The following is a 20,967-nucleotide window of genomic DNA, read 5'->3' as shown; positions in this document are numbered from 1 at the left end:
TTGACTGCAAAGAGTAGCAGCTCTGCAATGCTGACAGAGGCCAGAGAATCCTTAGAAGTGAACAGAATTCTTTCTCTGGCTTCTAGATGTAAACATCAGCATTTCCATCTAGGCTGAGGACCTGGTGGGTTCAATGAATATCCAGAAACAGGCCTTTTGCACTCTCACTGTGTGGCTTTGGGTTCCAAGACTTTGTCTTTACTCTCTCAGGGACATTTAAATTGCTCCTGCACCCAGGGATGATGCAAAGATGAAATGACAAGTATACAGAAGTCACCTGGCACACTGTACATGCTCAAGAAACATGGGCTGTCAGCCAGCTTCAGAACCCACCATGTGGTGGGCCAGTGCCCAGTCTCCACCTTATACAGCAACTGTAATAGCACCACCAAGTGCTGAAGGGTCACTAGGCTTAAATGTGGTCTCTGTGATGACCAGTGACCAGAAGCCAGGAATTGTGGGATGTTCCTCAGTGAGAACTACCATTCACAACTAAGCAGGAGGCCAATGTCTTCCTGTCTCTAACTTGGAGTTACCAGTGCACAGTGTTTGGTAATTTCACACTTGAAAGTCTGATGGGGGACAAAGGTCAGACAGAGCTGAAAAGCATGACCCGTATCCCACAGCTTAGGTGGAAGGACAGGAAGGAGCCAACTCACAATGGCACAGAAGGACTTTTTCCATGACATTGCAGGGTTCCCTTCAGTGAGAACTTGCTGGGCAGGAAACAGCAGAACCAAGTCCAATCTCTTCTTTTTAAAGTACAAATTAGAGTGGCCCAGACAGTAGAGGTGGTGCAAGCCAGCCCCTGGGCCTGAAGGTGGCAGCACCGGGACTGTAAACTATCAGAAGGTGTATGTTTACTCTGTCCAGAGTTAGATGGAATATTTTGAAATTCTTGTATTAGAAACAAAGGTATACAGATCAGGATTGGAAGGTCCCCTTTGAGACGAGGAAAGGCAAGGAGAGCTGCCTTCTAAGTCTGACATGAAGCCCATACTTCACTCTCCTTGAAGCACTGCTGAGGAGGTACGTTCCTCTCCCAGGTCTGGAGTCTGGCACAGCCAGCTGCCCTGCCTGTACTGGCCCAGCTGTAGCACTGTCACTTACCAGGAGATGGCGGCTGGAGCTTGGGCTGTTTCTTCGTATCCCCAGTGCTGAAGACTTCTGGTGGGGGCTCCTCCCCTCTCTCAATTTTGCATTCAAAGGCAAACAGGTACTGAATATACTGCTTTTTGAGGGAGCTGGCCGCACTGCTGGAAGTGCCAACGTTTAGGTTGGTTGCCAACTCACGCCACTTCTTGTTTTTATTAACCTAGCAAAAAAAAAAAAAAAAAAAAAAAAAAAAAAAAAAAGGTAGGATCATTGGTTTGCATGGAAGAGGCTTGTTTAAAGCCAGGAGACAAACAAGCACTTAATGTCTTCGCTTTTTTTATTTGCCTTCTTTAACCAATGCTCATCACTCCCACTCAGCAGCACACAGACAGTGTTACAGTTATAAAACCATTAAGGAACCTGCTGATGGCTACATAAAAGCCCACTTGCTGGGGTCTTCTGCCTGCTCCATCTTCTAGAGGTTTGTATAAGAGCTTCCGGATTCCTGAGCCGCAGGATGAATGGAGACCCCCCCCCCACACACACACACCCATCCCCACCTAAACTCTAACAGGATGACTAACAAAGTGACAGCACTTGCATGAAAAAATAATGTTCCCTCCAATAGCCACCAAAGTATGTGCCTGTGACCCTGGCTACACTCTTCCAATAAGCTTTCAGTCACTGAGGCTCCCTGAGGGATAGACACAGGAAGTGTCTAGAGCAGGGCTACTGCTCCCTAGCTGGAGTGTTGGCAGCATCTTAGTGTCTGGGGCACAGGTTTGTATGTATCCTACAGGGCTTCCTACCTGAGGTTGACATCAGCAACCCAAGAAGGGTGTGTGTGTATGTGAGTGTTAGTGTGTGTATGTGTGTGTGTGTGTGTGTGTGTGTGTGTGTGTGTGTAAGAGAAAGAGAGAGAGAGAGAGAGAGAGAGAGAGAGAGAGAGAGAGAGAGAGAGAGAGAGAGAGACAAGACAGACAGACAGAGACAGAGACAGAGACAGGGGCATTGTTTCAACTTTTTCATTCCTACCCAGGAATGGGTTATGAAACGATAAAGTCATGAATGAAACATGAAGACACACAAATAGCTCAGGGAAGGGAAGACGGAGGCTTGTGCCTTTTGATGTGTGCTATGTTGAGTAGCGTGAAACTGTCATGAAATAATGAATATCTGGATCCAAACTTTAGCATAAGGCTCTTCACATTCATTTGCTTAGTACTAAATAATCACAATAAACACCCGTTAACGGCTCTGAGAAATGCAGTTGCTGCTGCTTGGTCAACTAGAGTGCAGGGCTTTGATGTCAGGGCATAGCACCTGCTCCCATGCTTGCTGGAAAGCAGCATGGTGCCAGCAACACTGTGTGCCCAGTTCTGCATGAGCTGCGGTAACAGAGCAGCACACACCGCCCGGTGAGTGGATTCTAGTTCTTTAGGCATGGTGATTTGCATTAGAGTCTAGCCTAGGGGAGACAGAGCAGAGTGGGAGGGGAGGGGGTACAGGAAGGAGGAGAAGTTAGTACTCTGTTTTCACAACAGGATGCATTCACTCCAACTACACCCCTCACCAAAAACGGGGGTAAACACTGGGGTGATGAGGACACAAGACTTAGGGGACACCTATCCTGACAGTCAACAAGTATTGGCACAGACAGAAAATGAGCACCGCCAAGAACTCTGTACCTGGGTATGACTCCTTCCCATGTAGTGTCCTGGCCCTGTGGGCTAGTACAATACTAGCCCTGTAGCTATCCAGGAGCTTTGGGCATGGTTCTACAATTATGACTGAATTTCTCTTTCTGTTTTCTTTTGAAATGGGGGTTTCACAATAGCTGAGGTTGGCGTTGAACTTCTGATCCTCCTGTTTTCACCTCTCACGTATGGAATTATGGGTGTGCCCCACTATACTCAGCTTGAATTAAAATAGTGAATTTGATTTTTATCTGACCCACATAATAAATTTAGTCATTTCTAAAACACTTGATCATGAATCTGTCACAGATTCCAGAGAATTCTGGGGCTGCTGGGGAAAAAAGGCTAGCAATCTGTTATAGATAAGAAAAATGAGGCCACACAAGTGGAGAGTCAGGAATCCTAGCCCTCTCCGGCCACTACAGAGTCCTAATAATAAGATGGCCTTCTACAGTCTTAGCTTTTCCTCTGTGGAAATAAACTGAAACAAAATGCAATATCCTAAATGGAAGTCATCCCTTCAATGTCCAGTCTGCAACACTTGCTCCTCACTCACTCTCACCTGTGCCAAACCGCCAATCTCCTTGACACAGACATAGAGTCGAAACAGGTCCAGGGGCTTCTTGCCCACTGCTGGAAGACTGGACACGGGGGAGCCTCTCTCTTCCATGAATGTCAGGTAGCGGTCAACCCACAGCTTCCGCTCTGGCTCGTTCCCCAGCTCATACACTTTTGTGATCTTCTCCCCAGTGGTGGACGATGAGCTGGACTTCTAGTGTCACAAAGATGTGGCAGTGGGCACAAGGGGACAAGAATGGGGCAGGGGAGAAGGTGAGGACAGAGCCAAGAACTGGTTAAGTACAAGAAAATACATTTAAAAACCACAGCTATCATACAACAGCTGGGAACAGAGGCTACTAGTTCAGGCACAAATTATACATTTTTCTTAAATAATATACTTTGACTTTAAATAAAAGGGCATAAACTCTTCATTTTAACACCCAACTAAACTAAAATAAACACTCCGATAGTAGCATTGAATCCCAGAAGGCAAGATTCCAATGAAGTCTCATGTGCTTCTGAAAAATAAAAGACCAAGAGCCCAGACAATGAACTCCTGTGGCCAGATTTCTCATGCCTGATGTCATAGGAGCCCCTTACTCCAGACAATGAACAGCTGTGTCTGACGTCATAGAGCCCCTTACCCCAGACACTGAATGCCTGTGTCTGATGTCATAGAGCCCCTTACCCCAGACACTGAATGCCTGTGTCTGATGTCATAGAGCCCCTTACCCTCAATAATATTCCTACTTTTTCTCAAAGTAAGAATGATTAGTATGTGTCCTTATGAAAACAAAACCATGTGGTAGAAAAATACCTGGTGCTTGCCGTGCAGTGTGCAGGACAGAACCACAGACAAGAGACAGGTGTGCCTGCAAGTTGCTGGCGTTTATAAGCAATTGGGCAACCAGCTCTCCCTAGGTAAGGGTTCTGAGCTTCTCAGTATGTACAAAGGTTATTAGACAAGTTCCCCAGTGTGGTTATAGACCTGTTAAGCACGCTCCAGGCTTGTCAAGTGGCAGCTTCCCCTCTACAGGCCATTCTGCCTATGTTAAACCTCTAACTTGAGGACTACTGAGGCATAAAATCTGTCCCTAAAATACATAAACATGGATGACCTGGGCCCACTATTGAGAACCTGTACTCCAAGCTATTTGGAAGGCTGGGCAGGAGGATCACAAAGTTTGAAGTTAGACTGGACAGTTTATTGAGTTCCTGTCTTAAATCTGAAAAAAAAAAAAGTAGGAAAAGGATTGGGGATAGAGTCCAATGATAGTATACAGGAAGGTTCGAAATTCAGTCCCTAGTACTAAAGGGCAGGGTAGGGGGGTGACATGGTTAGAATGGGAAGTAATTGTGATCTTTTTTTTTTTTTTTTTCGAGACAGGGTTTCTCTGTGTAGCTTTGGAGCCTATCCTGGCGTTCACTCTGGAGACTAGGCTGGCCTCGAACTCACAGAGATCTGCCTGCCTCTGCCTCCTGAGTGCTGGGATTAAAGGCGTGCGCCACCAGTGCCCAGCTAATTGTGATCTTTTAGTACTGACTTTGGCATTGAACTTGAACTCCAAGTCATTTAGAAATTACTTCAGGGGCTGGAGAGATGGATCAGAGGTTAAGAGCACTGACTACTCCTCCAGAGGTCCTGAGTTCAATTCCCAGCAACTACATGGTGACTCACAACCATCTATAATGAGATCTGGTGCCCTCTTCTGGCCTGCAAGCATACATGCAGGCGTAACATTGTATACACAATAAATAAATGACTCTTAAAAAATTAGGTTAGATAAGAAATTTGCAATACTTAAGGTGTATGTGTGTAATATCCAAATGACAAGTTTTTGAACTATATCTTTCATAAACTTTATTTTCTACAGAAAATCTTGCAGATTGTTTACTAAGAGAAGAAACTGCCAACAGAGCTGACAGATGATGCCCATACCAATAACCCTGCAGAAAAACCTGGCTATTGCCAACAGGACGGTCATTAGTAGGTGGCTGCTAAATGGCGGCAGAGAGCTGTTTCTTTTAGGAAGGGTCATTCAACATAAGCCCAGTGCTTTTAAGACAGAAATCATGAGATAAGAACACAAGGAAAAAGCATTTTCCTCTACAGTCAGATCCATCCCTCATAGACAACTGGGGGGCAAGGCTGGCCAGTGCCCTTGCAGTTAAGGGAGACAGCTATAAAGGCAGTCCTTTGTTTAGAAGGACCTGAAAGACCTGCCACCATCCTGGAGGTAAGATCCAGCTTCCAATGCGACCACTGCGCTCTTCCCTGGGGACAGAAGCTGAGTCCAGGCAGAGGACTGGAGCACAGCAGCGTTTTCCCTCTTTTGAGAGGATCCTTACAGCTGGAAGAAGACCCAAAATACTGGTGAGTCTGCATATGTGGGTTTTAATTTGGTCATCTCTCTTTGTTAACTTTTGCTATTCTAATCTGTTCCCTTATAATTAGGAAAGGGCAATGAGTAGTTTTTCAAAAGGCATTTTTGATATTATGCGTGTGTATGTTGCTGTCCATGTGTGTGTCTTCATCTGTGTGTACGTGTGCACATGTGAATGCATGTAGAGTCCAGAAGAAGGGTACCAATCACCTGGAATTGGAGTTACAGGTAGTTGTGAGCCACACAACATGGGTTGTGGGTGCTGGGCCCTGAAACTGGATCCCTGACAGCGCAACAAGCACTCCCACTGCTAAGCCATCTCCTCAGTATAACAAATAATAGTTATTGATAATTTTGTACTTTCCCCAGAGCATTCTTATGGCTCTGCTATGCAGGCAAAAGCATTTCACATAGCTGAAGTATGTAGATGACCCTGCGATGATCTCTCAGGAGCCCACTAGTTGACCTATACCAGGCCTCAGTTTTCCTCTGTCACATCCGGATTGCTCCCTTGCAGCACTCTGTTCAGAGTGTAATGCGCTGCTCTGCACCACTTACACTTGGTGATTGTGACCACACTCACCAGGCATAGTGTCCTTCACACTAATGGTCTGAGAGGTGTTCTATGAATGCTTAAGCATACAAAAAACTGTGTAAAAAGTTTGCCTGTGCTCAGGTAAGAATTAACAATGGACTGCAATAGCCTATGCCCAGGACAAAAGGTGTGGTGGCCACAGCGACACTACAGCTGAGAGAGCAACAGCTGACACCTCTCTGGCCCAGGGCTTGGGAGCTAAATCCCCGTCCAAAGCAGATGCTGGTGTCTGAACAGAGAACTAGGAGAACAAAGAAGAAGAGCACACCACAAGGTGCTTTGTGTTTCAGAACTTATAAGCAAACCTATGGCTCCAGTGCTAAACAAGGACGTGCTCGCCGCTGCCACAGAACACAGCACCTCCTCTCTCCTAGACACTAGCTGGATGAACCCTTTGAGGAAGCTTTGATTTTTCTTTTGGATTTATTTTTTAATTTATTTATCTTTTATGTGTATGTGAATGCTGCCTTTGTATGTGTGTAGTATGTGTGTACAGTGCTCATGGAGGCCAGAAGAGGGTGCTGGATCCTTTGGAACTGGAGTTACAGATGGCTGTGAGCCACCACTGGGTGCTGGGGACTAGACCTAGTCCTCTGCAAGAGCTCTTACCCCCTCCCTGAGCCATCTCTCCAGTCCCATCTGAGGATGGTCTTTAAGACACTCTGCCTATCTATGCCAGTGGGAAAGGCCTTCAGGAAGACCAGGTAACTTCTGCAGGTGTCCAAGGGTCACTTGAAACTGCTTCTATGCTATAAACATTATATCCCAGGTTCTGAAACTACTGGGGAAGGGAAAAAAAAAGGAATGGACGCTGTGGAAAAATTACAGCGAGATATTCTTATGGCGCCACAAATGTTTTCCTTGCATATATAGTTTAATTAAGCTAAAACGCACATTTCCTCAAGCCTCTGAGGCAGATTTACATTTCTGCAGTCTTTACCATATGCTTGGTTCTATGTATATGTGTATGTGGATGGACAAATGTTTATTTATATTTTAGAATGTTTTCTAACAAAGCAATGTGGGTCCATAGCACACTGTCAAAGCAACTGCAGCAGCTTTGTCATTTCGCCTGGCTCATGCCTGCTATTAGAAAAGCTTTACTGGGGACACTATTAAGAGCAATTTCAAGCACAAACTGAAGTGGTATCTCAGAAGGAGCAGCTAACCATTCCTGAATTGCATATGTCTGCAGCGATCAGAAGGTCCTGCACTGCACTGAACTGCATTCTCCTTCAGGAATACCCATCTCATGCAGCAAGAGCCTACTATCTTGTCCTTGTTTAGCACTGGAGCCAAAGGTTTGCTTATAAATTCTTAAACACAAAGCAAATCTGTGGTATGAAAAGAGATAAGATATATGGCAACATTTGGAAAAGAAAAACACTACATTTCAATTGTTGTCATCAGAAAATGGGGTCAGTACTTCAGTTTGCCTATCACATTTAAATAAAACTGCATTTTTTTTGAGGCCGGATTTTGCTATGTAGCCCAGACTAGACTCAAACAAGATCCTCCTGCTTTAGCCTCCCTACTCTACGTTTACAGACATTGCCACTGCATCCAGCTAGAAAGTGGAATTTGGGGTACGAATTTTGCACAGGCCTCGCTGGATAAGGGCAGCTTGAGTAGCAAGTTGGAACGCAGCACCCATCTCCCTCAGTTGTGATTCCAGGACCAACAATGAGAGGTATAGCATGTTTTCCAGTCTATTAGAGGTCTTCATTTTCACTAATTACTCTCAATTATTATCTTAAGTTTTAAACATTACCATTTTCTATTACTGAGCCAATATGCAAATGTTTTTGTAAATGTTTTGAATCTTCCCATTCATTTAGTATTATTAATTCATATGCCTTTTTCTGTTACAAAGAGAGAGAAAGGAAAGAAGAGAGAAAGAAGAAGGAGAAGGAGGAAGAGGAGGAGGAGGAGCAGAAGAAGAAGAAGAAGAAGAAGAAGAAGAAGAAGAAGAAGAAGAAGAAGAAGAAGAAGAAGAAGAAGAAGAAGAAGGAGAAGAAGAAGAAGAAGGAGAAGAAGAAGTGGTGTCCAGGGTGGGTTACTGAAAAATAAAAAACACCAAACCCACACAATATTGGATGTCTTCTGAGACTCAAAGCAAAAGCACAATAGCACAGAAAACAGGGGGTGTGGGCTCCCCCTCCCTCTGATCTGGCTGGAAGTAGGTCACTTCTCATTCTGGGTATTTCAAAACTGAAGCACATCTTCGGGGAAGGGGATGCCCTGAGCAACCTTTCTTGCTCTGAAAAGGAAAATGCTGGTCATAGCAGCAGAGTTTCACAAACGTTTGCTCTGGCCCTATATTTTAAGCCAGTGAATGGGTAATTAATGATAGCCTCCTTTTGGGTTTTGACTAGATTGCCAGATCCTACACAGCCCGGGGCTTCTTCCCTCCAGGCCACTCTTCCTGAGCTGGGCTCTTCGATGCATTGCCTTACATTAAGTTTCTTGACAACTAGTTTCATGTTAAGTTTTTTTTAAAGATCTTTTGATTTCTATATGAATGTAAACTAAAAGGTTACTATATTGCTTTTTTTATTGGTACAGAATAATTTTTTTTGGAAGGAATAAAGGTCCAATTTGGTGGTCAGAAGAGCTTTTCCTGGCATGTACCTGACATTGCTGTCATTGACACATCACACTTATCTCAAGATAGCCAGCATTTTTGTGCAGAATGCCACTTTTGTCTCTTAGTGGCTCTGGTGCAGATTCTTAGTCCATTTCTGACATACAGTTTATAAATGAAAGGGGCGGCTGTTGTGATACACTGTACCCGGTTCTAATATTCATTTATTTCAGGCAAGCATCTTTGGAATCAAGTTTTAGATAAAGTAGCCCATGTCAAAGTTAAACCAGGAGCCAGATGTGTCATTTATTTCCTGGCTGCTATTAGTTTCTATGTAAACTACAGCAGTTGGTTTTAGAGACACCCTCCATGACACACAGCGTGCACCCCAGGGAGGAGGACCTTCACCTCAGAACAGCTGCTAATAATGCCAGAAAGATCTATGACTCACATACATTTGTTTTGTTACTAGTTCAATTACTTATAAATTCTGCCTTTCTGTGGATCAACAATGAAGAGTCTTATAAAACAAATCAGCAAGCATTAAAGTATAATTAATTAACTACCTCCCAGCCCCCCAAAACATGACAAACAACCAGGGCCACTTACAGGGCTTGATGGAGTCTTGGGCCAGCCTGGGCTGCTAATGCTATCGCTCTCATCTCCATGAAAGGAGGAGATGCTGGCAGAGCTGGGGGACATTGGGGAAGGGACTGGCAGGTTGCCTGGGGTTGGAGGCTGAGAAATACCCTGAGAGCTGTAGCTATCCTGTGGTAGAGGAATAAAGAAACTTTATTTAAAACAACAAAAGTACACCAATTTAACATACATACATATATACATACATACATACATACACACACACACATCTATATAATGTATACATAAAGACATGCACAAACACATGCAAAAACACGTGCTAGCAAAGTACTAAAACATCCAAGTATGGCTGGTCAGTTTGTTGGACTGTGGAAAGCCCACAAAGCCATCATGCTTGCTTTAAGCTTAGATGGGATGCTGAGCATGGATAGCCTTTATACAAGAAAGTAAGACAACAGAAAAGAAAAGGCCGTCACCTTACTTGTGAAACAGTAAGCATGCTGTTGCTAAGGTGGCCAAAACAGGATGCTCTGAACTAAAGGCAGACAAAATGGTTACAAGCATCCTCACCAGCCAAGAGACATCCCGTGCGTCCCCCAACAGCATCTCTCAGGCAGGTTTGGTCCTCCCACCCCTCCCCCATTGTGACTTAATGCTGTAAGAACTATTAACTTTCAAATCCACACCATGCAGGGTGGGGAGTGGGTCAGGAAAGACTGCAGCACATGAAGGCGTGTAGCGCGAAGAAATGTGAGACAGTATCTCAGCACCAGGCAGAGGACAGAAGGCAGCCCTGCGGTCAGTGACCATGGCATGCAGGGAGGGGGAAGTACCTTTGACTTGCTCTCGGGCTGGGGCACACTTTCTTCTTTCCCGTCTGCTTTAAGAGGCACGGACAGCTTGGATTCGCCAGGAGACATCATATCTGCAAGACCCATAGACGCTAATGGAAAACGGAGAGAGTCAGGGTTAAACGTGGGATGTCCCACAGCACTTCTGCTCACAGGAACTACGGTGTGAAGCATCTGGCACCCCAGCACCCAAGCATCCCTTGGAGGCAAGAAAGTGAAGAGAGGCATGGGACCCTGGAGCACGCTGATGCCTGAAACCCTTTTTTTTTGGGGGGGGTTGCAGTGTATACTCAAGATCCCCAAATACTGAGGCCACTTATAGTATTTTTATCTTTCTCACAGCTTAAGAGAGTAGGCAATAAGTAGAAATGGGCAGTCATACAAACTGCCCATGTGGTGCTGGAAGCAGCTGCAGTGTATGTATCACCCGGGCTCGAGAGGGCTTGGTGCTCCATTTCTTCAGTTCAAGTAATCTGCTTGCAAAATCTTAGCTACTTCACATGGTCTAGTCTACACTAAAGGAGAAAAAGTATACAGAGGACTTAGTGGAAGGTTCCTATGACTACAGAGGGCTGCTGTCCCCTCAGCTGGCACAGAGCCTGCAGTCATCAACCTCTACAGCCAATAAGACACCACAGGAACTCCAGAACTCTCCCTACACTTTCTATCTAGGGTCCGAGAGATGCAGCAAGCTCCATGTAGGCCCAGGCACAGGGTCAGAGGTCACCTGACTCACACATACTCACTGTAGATGCCAAAAGACATCCCCAGGCAATTGATTTCATAAGGGAAGAATCAGACTACTGTATACAGCAGTGTATCTACCCAAGGGAACAGAGCTGAATTCCCACAGAACCTACTGTACAGCCATCTGCACAGCCCTGGGCTAGAGGAGCTGCAAGTGAGCTACAAACAGATGTGTAAAGAACGAAGGGACACTGCAATTACTCCCTGTCAAGATGATAAGGTCTCATAAATGGGACCTGCTGCAGATGCAACGGCAAGTGTGGGCTCAACCAGGCAGCACACAGGGAGCACAATGTACTAGAAAAAAAGGAAAAGCAAGCCTGCTTTAAAAAGGCCCCGCAGATCGCCTACTACAAAACGACTGCTGCACATATTCGTGCATTACTATGTTTTAGAAAATAATTAGTTTTAATTACAGCAGTGAGAGAATGGGCAGACTCTGGTGAGCTAGCTGGCAAGCTCCATGGTGCTAATTTGTTAATATCGTTAGCATCACTGCAGGTTGAGACCACAGGTCCTGCCAAATAAGCCTACCCTCCACGTGCCCTGGAGTTTACATCGGCACACTCAATACTGTGCTCTGAAATCCTGTGTTTCCACAGGCACACTAGCTGGGTTTGCAAAGCCCATTTGCAGCCCAGTCAGTCCTTAAAGTCATCACAACACACACAAATCATAATTGAGATTTTTTTCAAATTACTTTCAATACTTAGACTTTAAGAACTGGAACAAAAAGCTTTTTCAAGTGGTGCAGCTGCAGAGAAAAATCTATTGGGATCAGCTAAAAATGTGTTATTTCTGCGAATGTGTGAAGCCTCAGAAAAAGCAGCTGAGCAATATTACAGCAGCCCGCCTTGCTCAAAGCAGTGGTTGCTTTAGTGTGGCTTCCCTGCAGGGCCCAATGAGACAGGAATTAGTGAGCCTGGACACTAGAAGACAGGAAACAAACGTAGTGCAGGGAGCAAAAGGGCCTGTGTAGGACTGTCTGCATGTCCTTGCTCCTCTGCAGACCTTGTTCAGGGCAATGGCAGCCAGCACAATTCAGAGAGGGGGAAGGTCACATCATATGGCTTCGACCAAATCTTGCTGCTCCAGAGGCGATATAGCTGCCTGTTTTGCCAGTATTTATAAGCTATGTCTGGATATTATTTTGGCAGTGAGAATAGCGACATGTTTTATGCATTTTATACATTAATGTACACAAAAATAATTTTAAGCAGAAAGAACTAAGCCAATTGTACTATAATAATCAGCAGTAATTCATACTGATGTCACAATCAGACTCAGATAAAGATAAGGATATGTGGGACTTGTAGCTCCCCAAATTTCTTCATTCTCTATCATACAGTTTAAACTGGGCATCCTAGATATGCAAATATACCTGCATTTCCCTATTATTCTGAGAGATGGGGGAATGGAATGATACTCTCTAAGTACAATATAGATTCTGCTTTTGCTACATGACTGCACTGTCTTTCCTACTGTGGATTTTATTTTTCTTTTACTGAAATGCTTAGTTTCAAAGAGTCACTGCAGAGAGTCATGTATCTGACCTCACTCCAGGGCAGTGGTTTCTCACTGGGTTTTACTCTTTCCTTGGGAAGGAGGCCCCACCACTGTCGGGATGCTTTCCATCAACTGCTGATTCCCCCATTCCCAGGAATCAAGAGTATGAAGTTTGGGTGGGTGTGGCCAGGGACAACAAGAGATCCATTTTGACAGCATCTGAGACTATAGCAAGGGTTGCCTGTAAAATGCAAATACATTCTAAGTACAGACTCTGGTCCTGCCATTGGATTTAGGAGTTAAATGACCTCTTAAAGCTACCAGGGGTCAAGGTCCTAAGGTTGCTGGATTCATGCATTCCCAAGAACTCAGGAAACACAGGACTGAGTGAAGCAGGCCTGCTTCCTCCCAGCTTCTCCCTCTGTTCTTTACAAGGTTACAACCATCCCCAGAAGGTAGCGAAACACACAATGCTGTTTCCTTTCTTGGTGACATCTCATTTTCTAGAAATATTTTGTCTCTAGAAACACACAAAGGGCCTACTTTGTTCATGAATTGGTTGTTGGCTACTTTTTGAATCATGCTCTCTCTCTGTAGCCTAGACTGGCTTAAAGAGCTCACTGTACTGTCCAGGCTATCCTCAAACTCACTGTGATGGTCCTGCCCCTGCATCTCAAACATCAGCGGCTCAAAGATTTGATGTGTAGCAGATTACACTGCATGGTTAATAGAACACATGTAAGAGCTACATAAAGATCTCTGGGGATTCTTCCTCACAGCACCGGCAAGCAGACCATTCCTTGTACCACAGCCTCTGTGGGAGCATGAGGAGGGCATGGCTCTATCATGTGCCCAGGTGACAGCTTCCGCACTGGCCTCTGAAGCTTGGTCTGCTCTGGGAGGGAGGTAAGCATCTCCTCCAGGCAGGAGGAACACCAAGAAGCCTGGCACACAGATGTACTTTGGCATGACCTTAGCATGGAAGTTTTCCAGGTTAAAAAACCTGGCTGTCATGAGTTATCAAGTCCCTCAGTTTCTTCATTCCTTGTCCCTGGGTTGCTTGCCCCTTTTCTTGAAGGTGGACAGTGACTGATCAAGTGACCACTGAGTAAAATACTCCCCTACAGTTGTCCTGCCTATGCATGTGAAAGCCACATGCATACAGCCTCCTGGTCACACCCTCAGAATTCAGATAGGATCCACAGCTGTAACAGGCACTCCAGTTGCCTTGTGGTAGGCAGTCCTTGAGTAATTCTGTCGTAGTGCAACTGACTTCCTTTCTTCATGAAGGCTACCAGAGCTGGCACTCGGTGTCTAGGTAGGCAAGTGACAGGGCACTTCACCTTTGGGATTCAAATCTGGCTAAGGCTCCCCATGGAGAGGTTTTGATGTAGTGTGGATGGGTTCTCCTATCCTACAGGGTAGCACAGTGGAAATGTCTCGTTTCTACAGAGAGGCTTCTAGAGAGGCGAACTTAGAGCTCGGGTAGGTTTTCTTGTTGTTGGAATGTAGATGTCCACTTGAAGGCGATGCCTCATGTGCAGACAAGAGCACCTTAAATGTTAATACAAATCAATGTACCCAACTACAGTGCAGGTCTTGCATAAGGGTATACATAAATTTACCTTTAACTTGTACTTTTGCTCACAGTATTAAGTGAGCAAAATTTTAATCCAATTTTCTAAAAACAAATTTTAATCCTAAATATGAAGTGACTATCAACATCCCACCAAACCCAAATTGCTCCATTATAGGGAAAATCCCCAGTGTTTCCCATCCAACATCTTCTGGCACGTAGGGGAGAAATACCTGCCCCATTTTATACTTACACTGCCTCCATTTAAGTAATTATTCACTCATACTACACAGGAAGATGTGTGTTTGTGTGTGTGTGCGCGCGTGTGTGCACAAATGTACAATACATCTTCTATACCACTAACTGGCTTAGTGAAGGAACTCTGGGATGATTGTTATAGGGGGTGCTAATGGAATCTCAGAAAATCCCACTGTTGGCCCTGCCTACATCTCTGCTACATTCCTTCCTCTGTGGAATACCAGAGTGCCTTGCTGCTACCCATGGGGATTTATCTCCATAGTCCCAAGCCATTGAGGTAGATGGTACAATGAGCTACTCCTACTATGTAGGGTAGCACACAGCTGGGGGGGAGCTACACTGTTGACATCCTGTCATTCCTGTTCCTCTCAGAGATGAACACACTCATAACAGACTCACACTGACCTGTCAATAGACACAAGAAATACCTTCTTGTGTCTATTGTGTCTATAAGGTCAATATCCTTCAGATGTTCTGAATGATTGCTTTCTATCAGGTAGCATGTGATTTAATAATGTGGAAATAAAATCATATAAATGTGTAGAACAAAATTTGATAAATGTTTGAATTATTAAAAATTCAATATTTTGAAATGCACAATGCCATGAAAAATATACTGCTATGCTATACAGAAAGCTGTAAGGATAAATGGCCTTTCACTGAGCAGATTTCCTCCGCATGAAGTAATGAATCGCTGAATTATCTGAATAATAAAATGAAACCCTTTCTATGAATCCCCATAAAACTGCTTCTTTCTTAAGAATACATATATCTTCCTAGTCAGGACAGTGTGCCATCTGTTTACTATTAGTATTTTGGGAGCTCTGGGGTTTAAAGGAAAAGGGAAAAATGAGTATCGCTAACAGTAGATAGAAATTTATTCCAGTTTAAAAAGTAATTTTATCGCAGGAAGCCAGACAGAGCATAGGCTGTCCCAACCCAGACTCTGTATGGGTGGGGGCAGCATTGCAGGGAGGAGGTGGCTCCTGCTGGAGGCTGCTGGATCTACATACTTCATTTCCCCCATGAACCACCGCCTGCCTAATACTAGGAAGGGACATTTCAGATCTATGTTTTTCTAAACTTATAGAGGAGTCATCCGGGAAGATGGCTGCTAAGTGAGCCCCTAGAGATGGGTGGCTTGGCTGCTCATGCAGGTAACAGGACTGGCCCCTCTGGGCTGTGACAAATAGCTGAGGGGGAGTGGTGCTTTCCAGGATACCCAGACACAGAGTGCAAGGGCAAAGCTGTGTAAGTGGTAACTGATGACCACGGGAGTGACGGCTCACAATGTGTTTCTGACAGGTCCCGAAGCTTTGGAGGGAAGACTCTCCATCTTCATCAAGCTTGTGTGAAATAATGGGTGAATCCTACCAAAAGGGATACTACCATTCAACCAAATGCCAGTTTCCTATTTCTGGTGCTGCACTCATCTTGAGAAGTATCAACGGCCTTGTACAATGCTCACAACTGGATAGGAACCCTAATGTACTAAGCAGGCTGGATTTGTAAGAAGGCAAATATTTTCTAAGAAGGGGACTGAGAGTAGTAACCACAGCTGGACAGCTCTCTGGAGACAACCTGCAGACAGCTCTGCGGAGCTGCCAACTGCCACACATGTGGAAAGGTATTGTCCTGAAAGGGAGAAGTACTTTAGGCTCCTCTGCTCGGCTCTGCAACCTCTCCTCTGAATCACAGAGCCTACACGTTTACTTCTGTCACGGCCAAGTGACAGTTCTTGCTCTAGGACCCTTCAATCCTCCTAGTCACTCCCAAGAATAAAGAGAATGTACAACGAATAGTCAATCCAAAGATGCTTGAAACATGTTGATGCAGTGTTCAAATGATGGAAAAGCATTTATATCAGGTCACAGACTACAGAAGCCTTCTAAAGCAGAGGTGTGGACTTAGTGCACTGGGGGATTCCCCCTTCTCAAGCATTTGGGTACATTCACCCTGAAGCCTAAGAGGAGAGACGGGGGCACTGGTTACCTGTAGAGCTGTTCACCATTGTAGGTGTCATGCTGTAGGGCTGTGCCTGTGTGTTCATCAGGCTGGAGCTGTTGTTCATGGGTTGGCTGTAGGGAGAGCTGGAGGCCATGAGTCCACCCTGGTTCATGCCAGGAAAAGTGCCTTGCCTGCAGGAAGAGAGAACAGGTACACACACACTGAGTACCAAGTGGGCAGTCATCTCAAGATGTAGGGGCAAGACTGACATGTTTCAGAGAGGCTGAACTCTGCTGGTTGGCAAATATTCCATATACCATTCACAAATAAGTTACACTCATTATCGTGTCAAGTGTTCTGAGTTACTGTTCACTATGCCCAGGACAAACAGAAACAGGAATTACAAGAGCAAGCCAAATCAATGTCTAATTTTTAAAAGAACCTTTTCTTTATCCTGTTTGGCACCAAGGATAAAATCCTGGGTCATCCCAGCCCTGCCCTGCCCTGCCCCTGCCCCACTTGCCTGGCCCAAAACCCTAAGAAGGCACAACCACAGTCTTGGTGCTGCAGTAAGATGTATTTATTATTTATCTATTTATTATTTATTAATTTGTGTATGTGTGTGGAGAGAGAGAGAAAGAGAGAAAGGGAGAGAGAGAGAGAGAAAGAGAGAGAGAGAGAGAGAGAGAGAGAGAGAGAGAGAGAGAGAGAGAACATGAACATACAGGTGTCCATGGAGGCACGAGATACTGGATCTCTATGGAGTTGGAGTCACAGGTGGTTGTGAACCCTGATGAGGGTGTTGGGAGCTGAACTCGGTTTCTCTGCAAGAGTACTGAGTGCTTGACCACCGAGCCACCTCTCTAGCCCTAACATCAAAACCAGACGTCAAGAGATGAATAACAGCAAATGAGCTGTTAAAACAGTTCTTTGCCCTAATTTTTCTGATATAATGGGTACAAGAGAAAGGCTTGCTTCCACCTCAGTCCTATTATTTAGCTTTTTGAAATCAGGTCCTATTAAAAACACAGCATCTATGTATGTGGTTTAAGGAGTGAGGTGGTGGAAGACCTCAGAGGCCAGAAGCGGAGTCCAAAAGCTTCCTCTGCCCCATGATGTCACAGGGAAGGGACAGCCGAAGTGTCTTTACTTCAGAGATGTCACCACCTCTGAGGAACTTAGTCTATGTTTGGTAAGAGACAATTCCCGTTCATTCCTGGCTTCTAGCAGTGAGATGGGAGAGCAGCTAAAGCAGCATGGTTAACTGCGAGCAATGTTTTGGGACTCTGCACTGTAAGCTAAGCTTGCCTTAGGTAACAACACCCCTTTGAAAAGCTTGCCCCAACTGTGGCTATGCTGCTGCTAGGAGTAACCCCGAGGAGAGGCTAAACTTTCCCCTCACCTGTCCCAAACACCTAACTATTCACTCTCTGAGCTACTTCAGTGACTCTTAATGTATAGCAGTCAACATTTTCACAAGAGTCAAAAACTTATTGTTCAAAACCATTAAGTACATTCCTTTTGTGCATCGGTCTCTAAGTGGACTCAACTATCTGGCTTATACGAGAAATTAAAATAAGAACTTTTTCTTGGTCTCAGCATTGTTCTTAGGGACACTGTATTTAACCACAGGGACAGTCTAGCACCATGTAACTTTGAGAAGTAGCTCCCACTGACATGGCTCTCTGTGTCTCACAGATAAACCACAGTCAAGTGCCCTTAAGTTCTGAACAGGATGCTTGCTGGAAGATGGAGTTCCCACTTCAGTTATCAGCAGCCTGGTGGAGCTTTAGTGAAATGGGCCTGGGGTGGGACTCTAGGTGAAGATGAGACCTGTCAGTCTAGGGTAAACCCAGGTTCTTATGAGAACAATTTTCAACAAGGCTGGCAAGTGCTGTCCTGAGGCCTGAGCTCCAGCAAGGCCTCTCTGTACGTGGTTGCCCTTACTAAGGCAGTTCTTGAAAGGAAGTCTGCATCATCATGTCTTTTCAGGGGCTTTCCATTGAAGACATTAACATTTTGTTTTGTTTTTCTTTTAGATTTATTTTTACTTTGTATGAATGAGGGTTTTGATTGTATGTCTGTATGTGCACCACATGTGTACCTAGTGCCTGAGGTGGTCAGGAGAAGGTATCAGGTGCCCTGGAACCAGAAGTTACACATGGTTGTGAGCCACCTCATGGGTGCTGGGAACTGAACCCAGGTTCTTTGCAAGAAGTGGTCCTAATCACTGAGCCATCTCTCAGCCCCGCCTTAAGACATTTTCAATTGTAAGAACTTTATGAAATGCCATTCAATACCAGGAAGCAGTCATGGAGGGCCTTTCTTTTGGGAGACTGGCCTTTCCGTGTCTCAACTTTATGTGCAGCTTTAAATGCTTTGCAACGTCAACCCAGTTTTCATCTCAAGTAGGCCCTTTTGATCAGTTCATCAGGCAACTTCCACTTCTGGGCTTTTGAGAGTCTTTCCTTGATGGAGTTGTAGGAGGAATCCGCTAAGACAGCAATGATTTCTGTGGAGCTTCTGGGGTGCTGCTACTCCTTGAATGGCTGCTGCTCTAGGTGGGCACAATGTATAGGCCACGGGAGTCCCAGGATTACTTCCACTGCTTCCCTTGACTCAGCTAGCTTAGTGCTCATAGACTTAACTGGCAATTTTTCAGGGACACGCACTTCTATTGAGGAACTCTCTATTAGGAAGGCTTTGGGGTAGGGTAGGGTAGGGCCAACAACTGCAATCCTAGGACTCAGGTGGCTAAGATGAGAGGACCACACAACATTTGAGGTCAACCCAGCTTACACAGGCAAGCGCTTGTCTCTAGAAGTCAGAACAAAAGGATTTGCTTGCAATGATGATTGTCGTGGTCACCCAATCTTGAAATAAAACTGGACCTAATTCCTAAAATCTTTCATGTCCTTCATGAAATGAATGTAATGCTTCTAGGTCTTCCTTGGCATGCATGGTTACGGTACCTCCAGGTGAATAGCTTTGGCATCAGTGAAGAGGACAGAGTGTCTACCTTCTGAACAAGGCTGTGGATAGGGCACCCTCACAAGTACTTTTAGAGTTTTCTATAAAACAAAACTAGTGATTTCTTTACAATTACATATTTATCTGCTCACAGGGCCTGGCTTTGGAGGGAAAAGCAGAAGCCAACACCATTTCTAAAGCAACCATTTAATTGGTTTATGGTAAAGGTAAAATGGGGACACAGCTATGCTGTGAGTTCAGGAGCTAAAATCTTAATTTAAATTTCAAATTTTCAATAAGATCCAGCCCACAGAGTTTGAGGCTGCTAGAAAGCGAAAGCCTTATTGTTTTGGTAATTAACACTTGTTTCTTCCTCTAAGGGATGGAGAAGAGTATGAGTATCTATCTGAAGAGCAGGGACAGACAGAACACTGCCCCGGGCACAGGACATTCAGGTGAACGATGCTCCCACAGAACCAGCAGAGAGAACACTCCTGCCCCACGTCTAGAATGAAGAGTTACTGCAGTAAGAGTATGATGGTCACATCTAGAGCACCTGCTCTGAATGGACTGGGTGGAGACACTCGGCGGCAGAAAAAATGCTGTCCTGACAAAAGGAACCAGGCTAGCATTGACATTTGCGACACTCTAACTCTTGTCCCAACAGTTAGACCTGAGCCTTGAAAGAGTAACCAGCCCCAATTCCAGCCAAGCCTACTCTTCATATGCTTCTTGGATTCTCTGGGAAGCTCTTTATTAAAATGCTATACACACAAACTTTCCACACACCCATCGCACATCACCGGTGAAACAGATTTCTGACAGAACTGCATGGCAACTCCTCCAAGGCACTACCGAGAGGAAAAAAACCTATTGAAATAATAAAGTCTAGTATCTAATGAGAAAAAAATATATGTATGCCTCTGAAGCCACACAAGCAAAGTAGAGAAGCAGGTTGTCCTGCCTGGGGCAGTGTTTGCCATGGCTGATCCATCAGCCTGCAGCAGCTGCCTTGACAATGCTGCTGGCAAAGCCATGTTGTGGTTATTCCTGCCAGGTAATCCTGCCAGAGCAAAACACAACTGTTCCACACCCTTTGTGCTAGAAGACACACTGGATTAAGAAAAATTAAGCAGAAATACCTTCCATTGAGTAAGCTATGTCACTTACAGTTATCTGCCTAGGGCGGGGCAGATGGGACTACGGACAGTAAGTTCGAGGAACACAGATGTGGCCAAAACAACAAAGAACAAGCGATTGATGGTCTGCAGAAGCTCCAAGCTTACTTTGGGACAGAACAGAGGTCTATACCCCATCTGACCTTTTGGTGTGGGGAAGAGTGTCCCCTGAGGACGGGGTGGTACCACACACCACTCAGATCTGCAGCTAGATGGAGCAAAGAACCACGGAGGCAGGGCTGTGGGGACATTTGGTAAAAGCACAGACCAGGGGCTGGAGGTTGGCTCTTTGAGGCTCCATCTCCATGCTAAGAGAGGTATAGGGCACTTTTAAGCAGCAGGGAGAGCACAGAAGATACATGCTTGAAATTCGCATTCCTCTGACCGCCATTGGCAGGAGGAACGAGAGTATGGCCTC

The 20,967-nt window shown here is 45.1% G+C and overlaps 1 protein-coding gene across 1 annotated transcript in view; it reads right to left on the bottom strand.

Moving 5' to 3' along the window:
* Nucleotides 1-20,967, bottom strand: part of Arid1b (AT-rich interaction domain 1B) — a 354,347-nt gene that overhangs the window by 20,388 nt on the left and 312,992 nt on the right. The window contains 5 exon segments of the mRNA XM_027401057.2: nucleotides 1,111-1,315; nucleotides 3,355-3,564; nucleotides 9,526-9,684; nucleotides 10,350-10,459; nucleotides 16,447-16,592. Of these exon segments, the coding sequence (XP_027256858.1) occupies nucleotides 1,111-1,315; nucleotides 3,355-3,564; nucleotides 9,526-9,684; nucleotides 10,350-10,459; nucleotides 16,447-16,592 (830 nt within the window).

The sequence above is a fragment of the Cricetulus griseus genome, chromosome 2 (genome assembly GCF_003668045.3).
Source record: "Cricetulus griseus strain 17A/GY chromosome 2, alternate assembly CriGri-PICRH-1.0, whole genome shotgun sequence".
NCBI classification, from domain to species: domain Eukaryota; kingdom Metazoa; phylum Chordata; class Mammalia; order Rodentia; family Cricetidae; genus Cricetulus; species Cricetulus griseus.
This window is presented reverse-complemented; position numbering and strand designations above follow the sequence as displayed.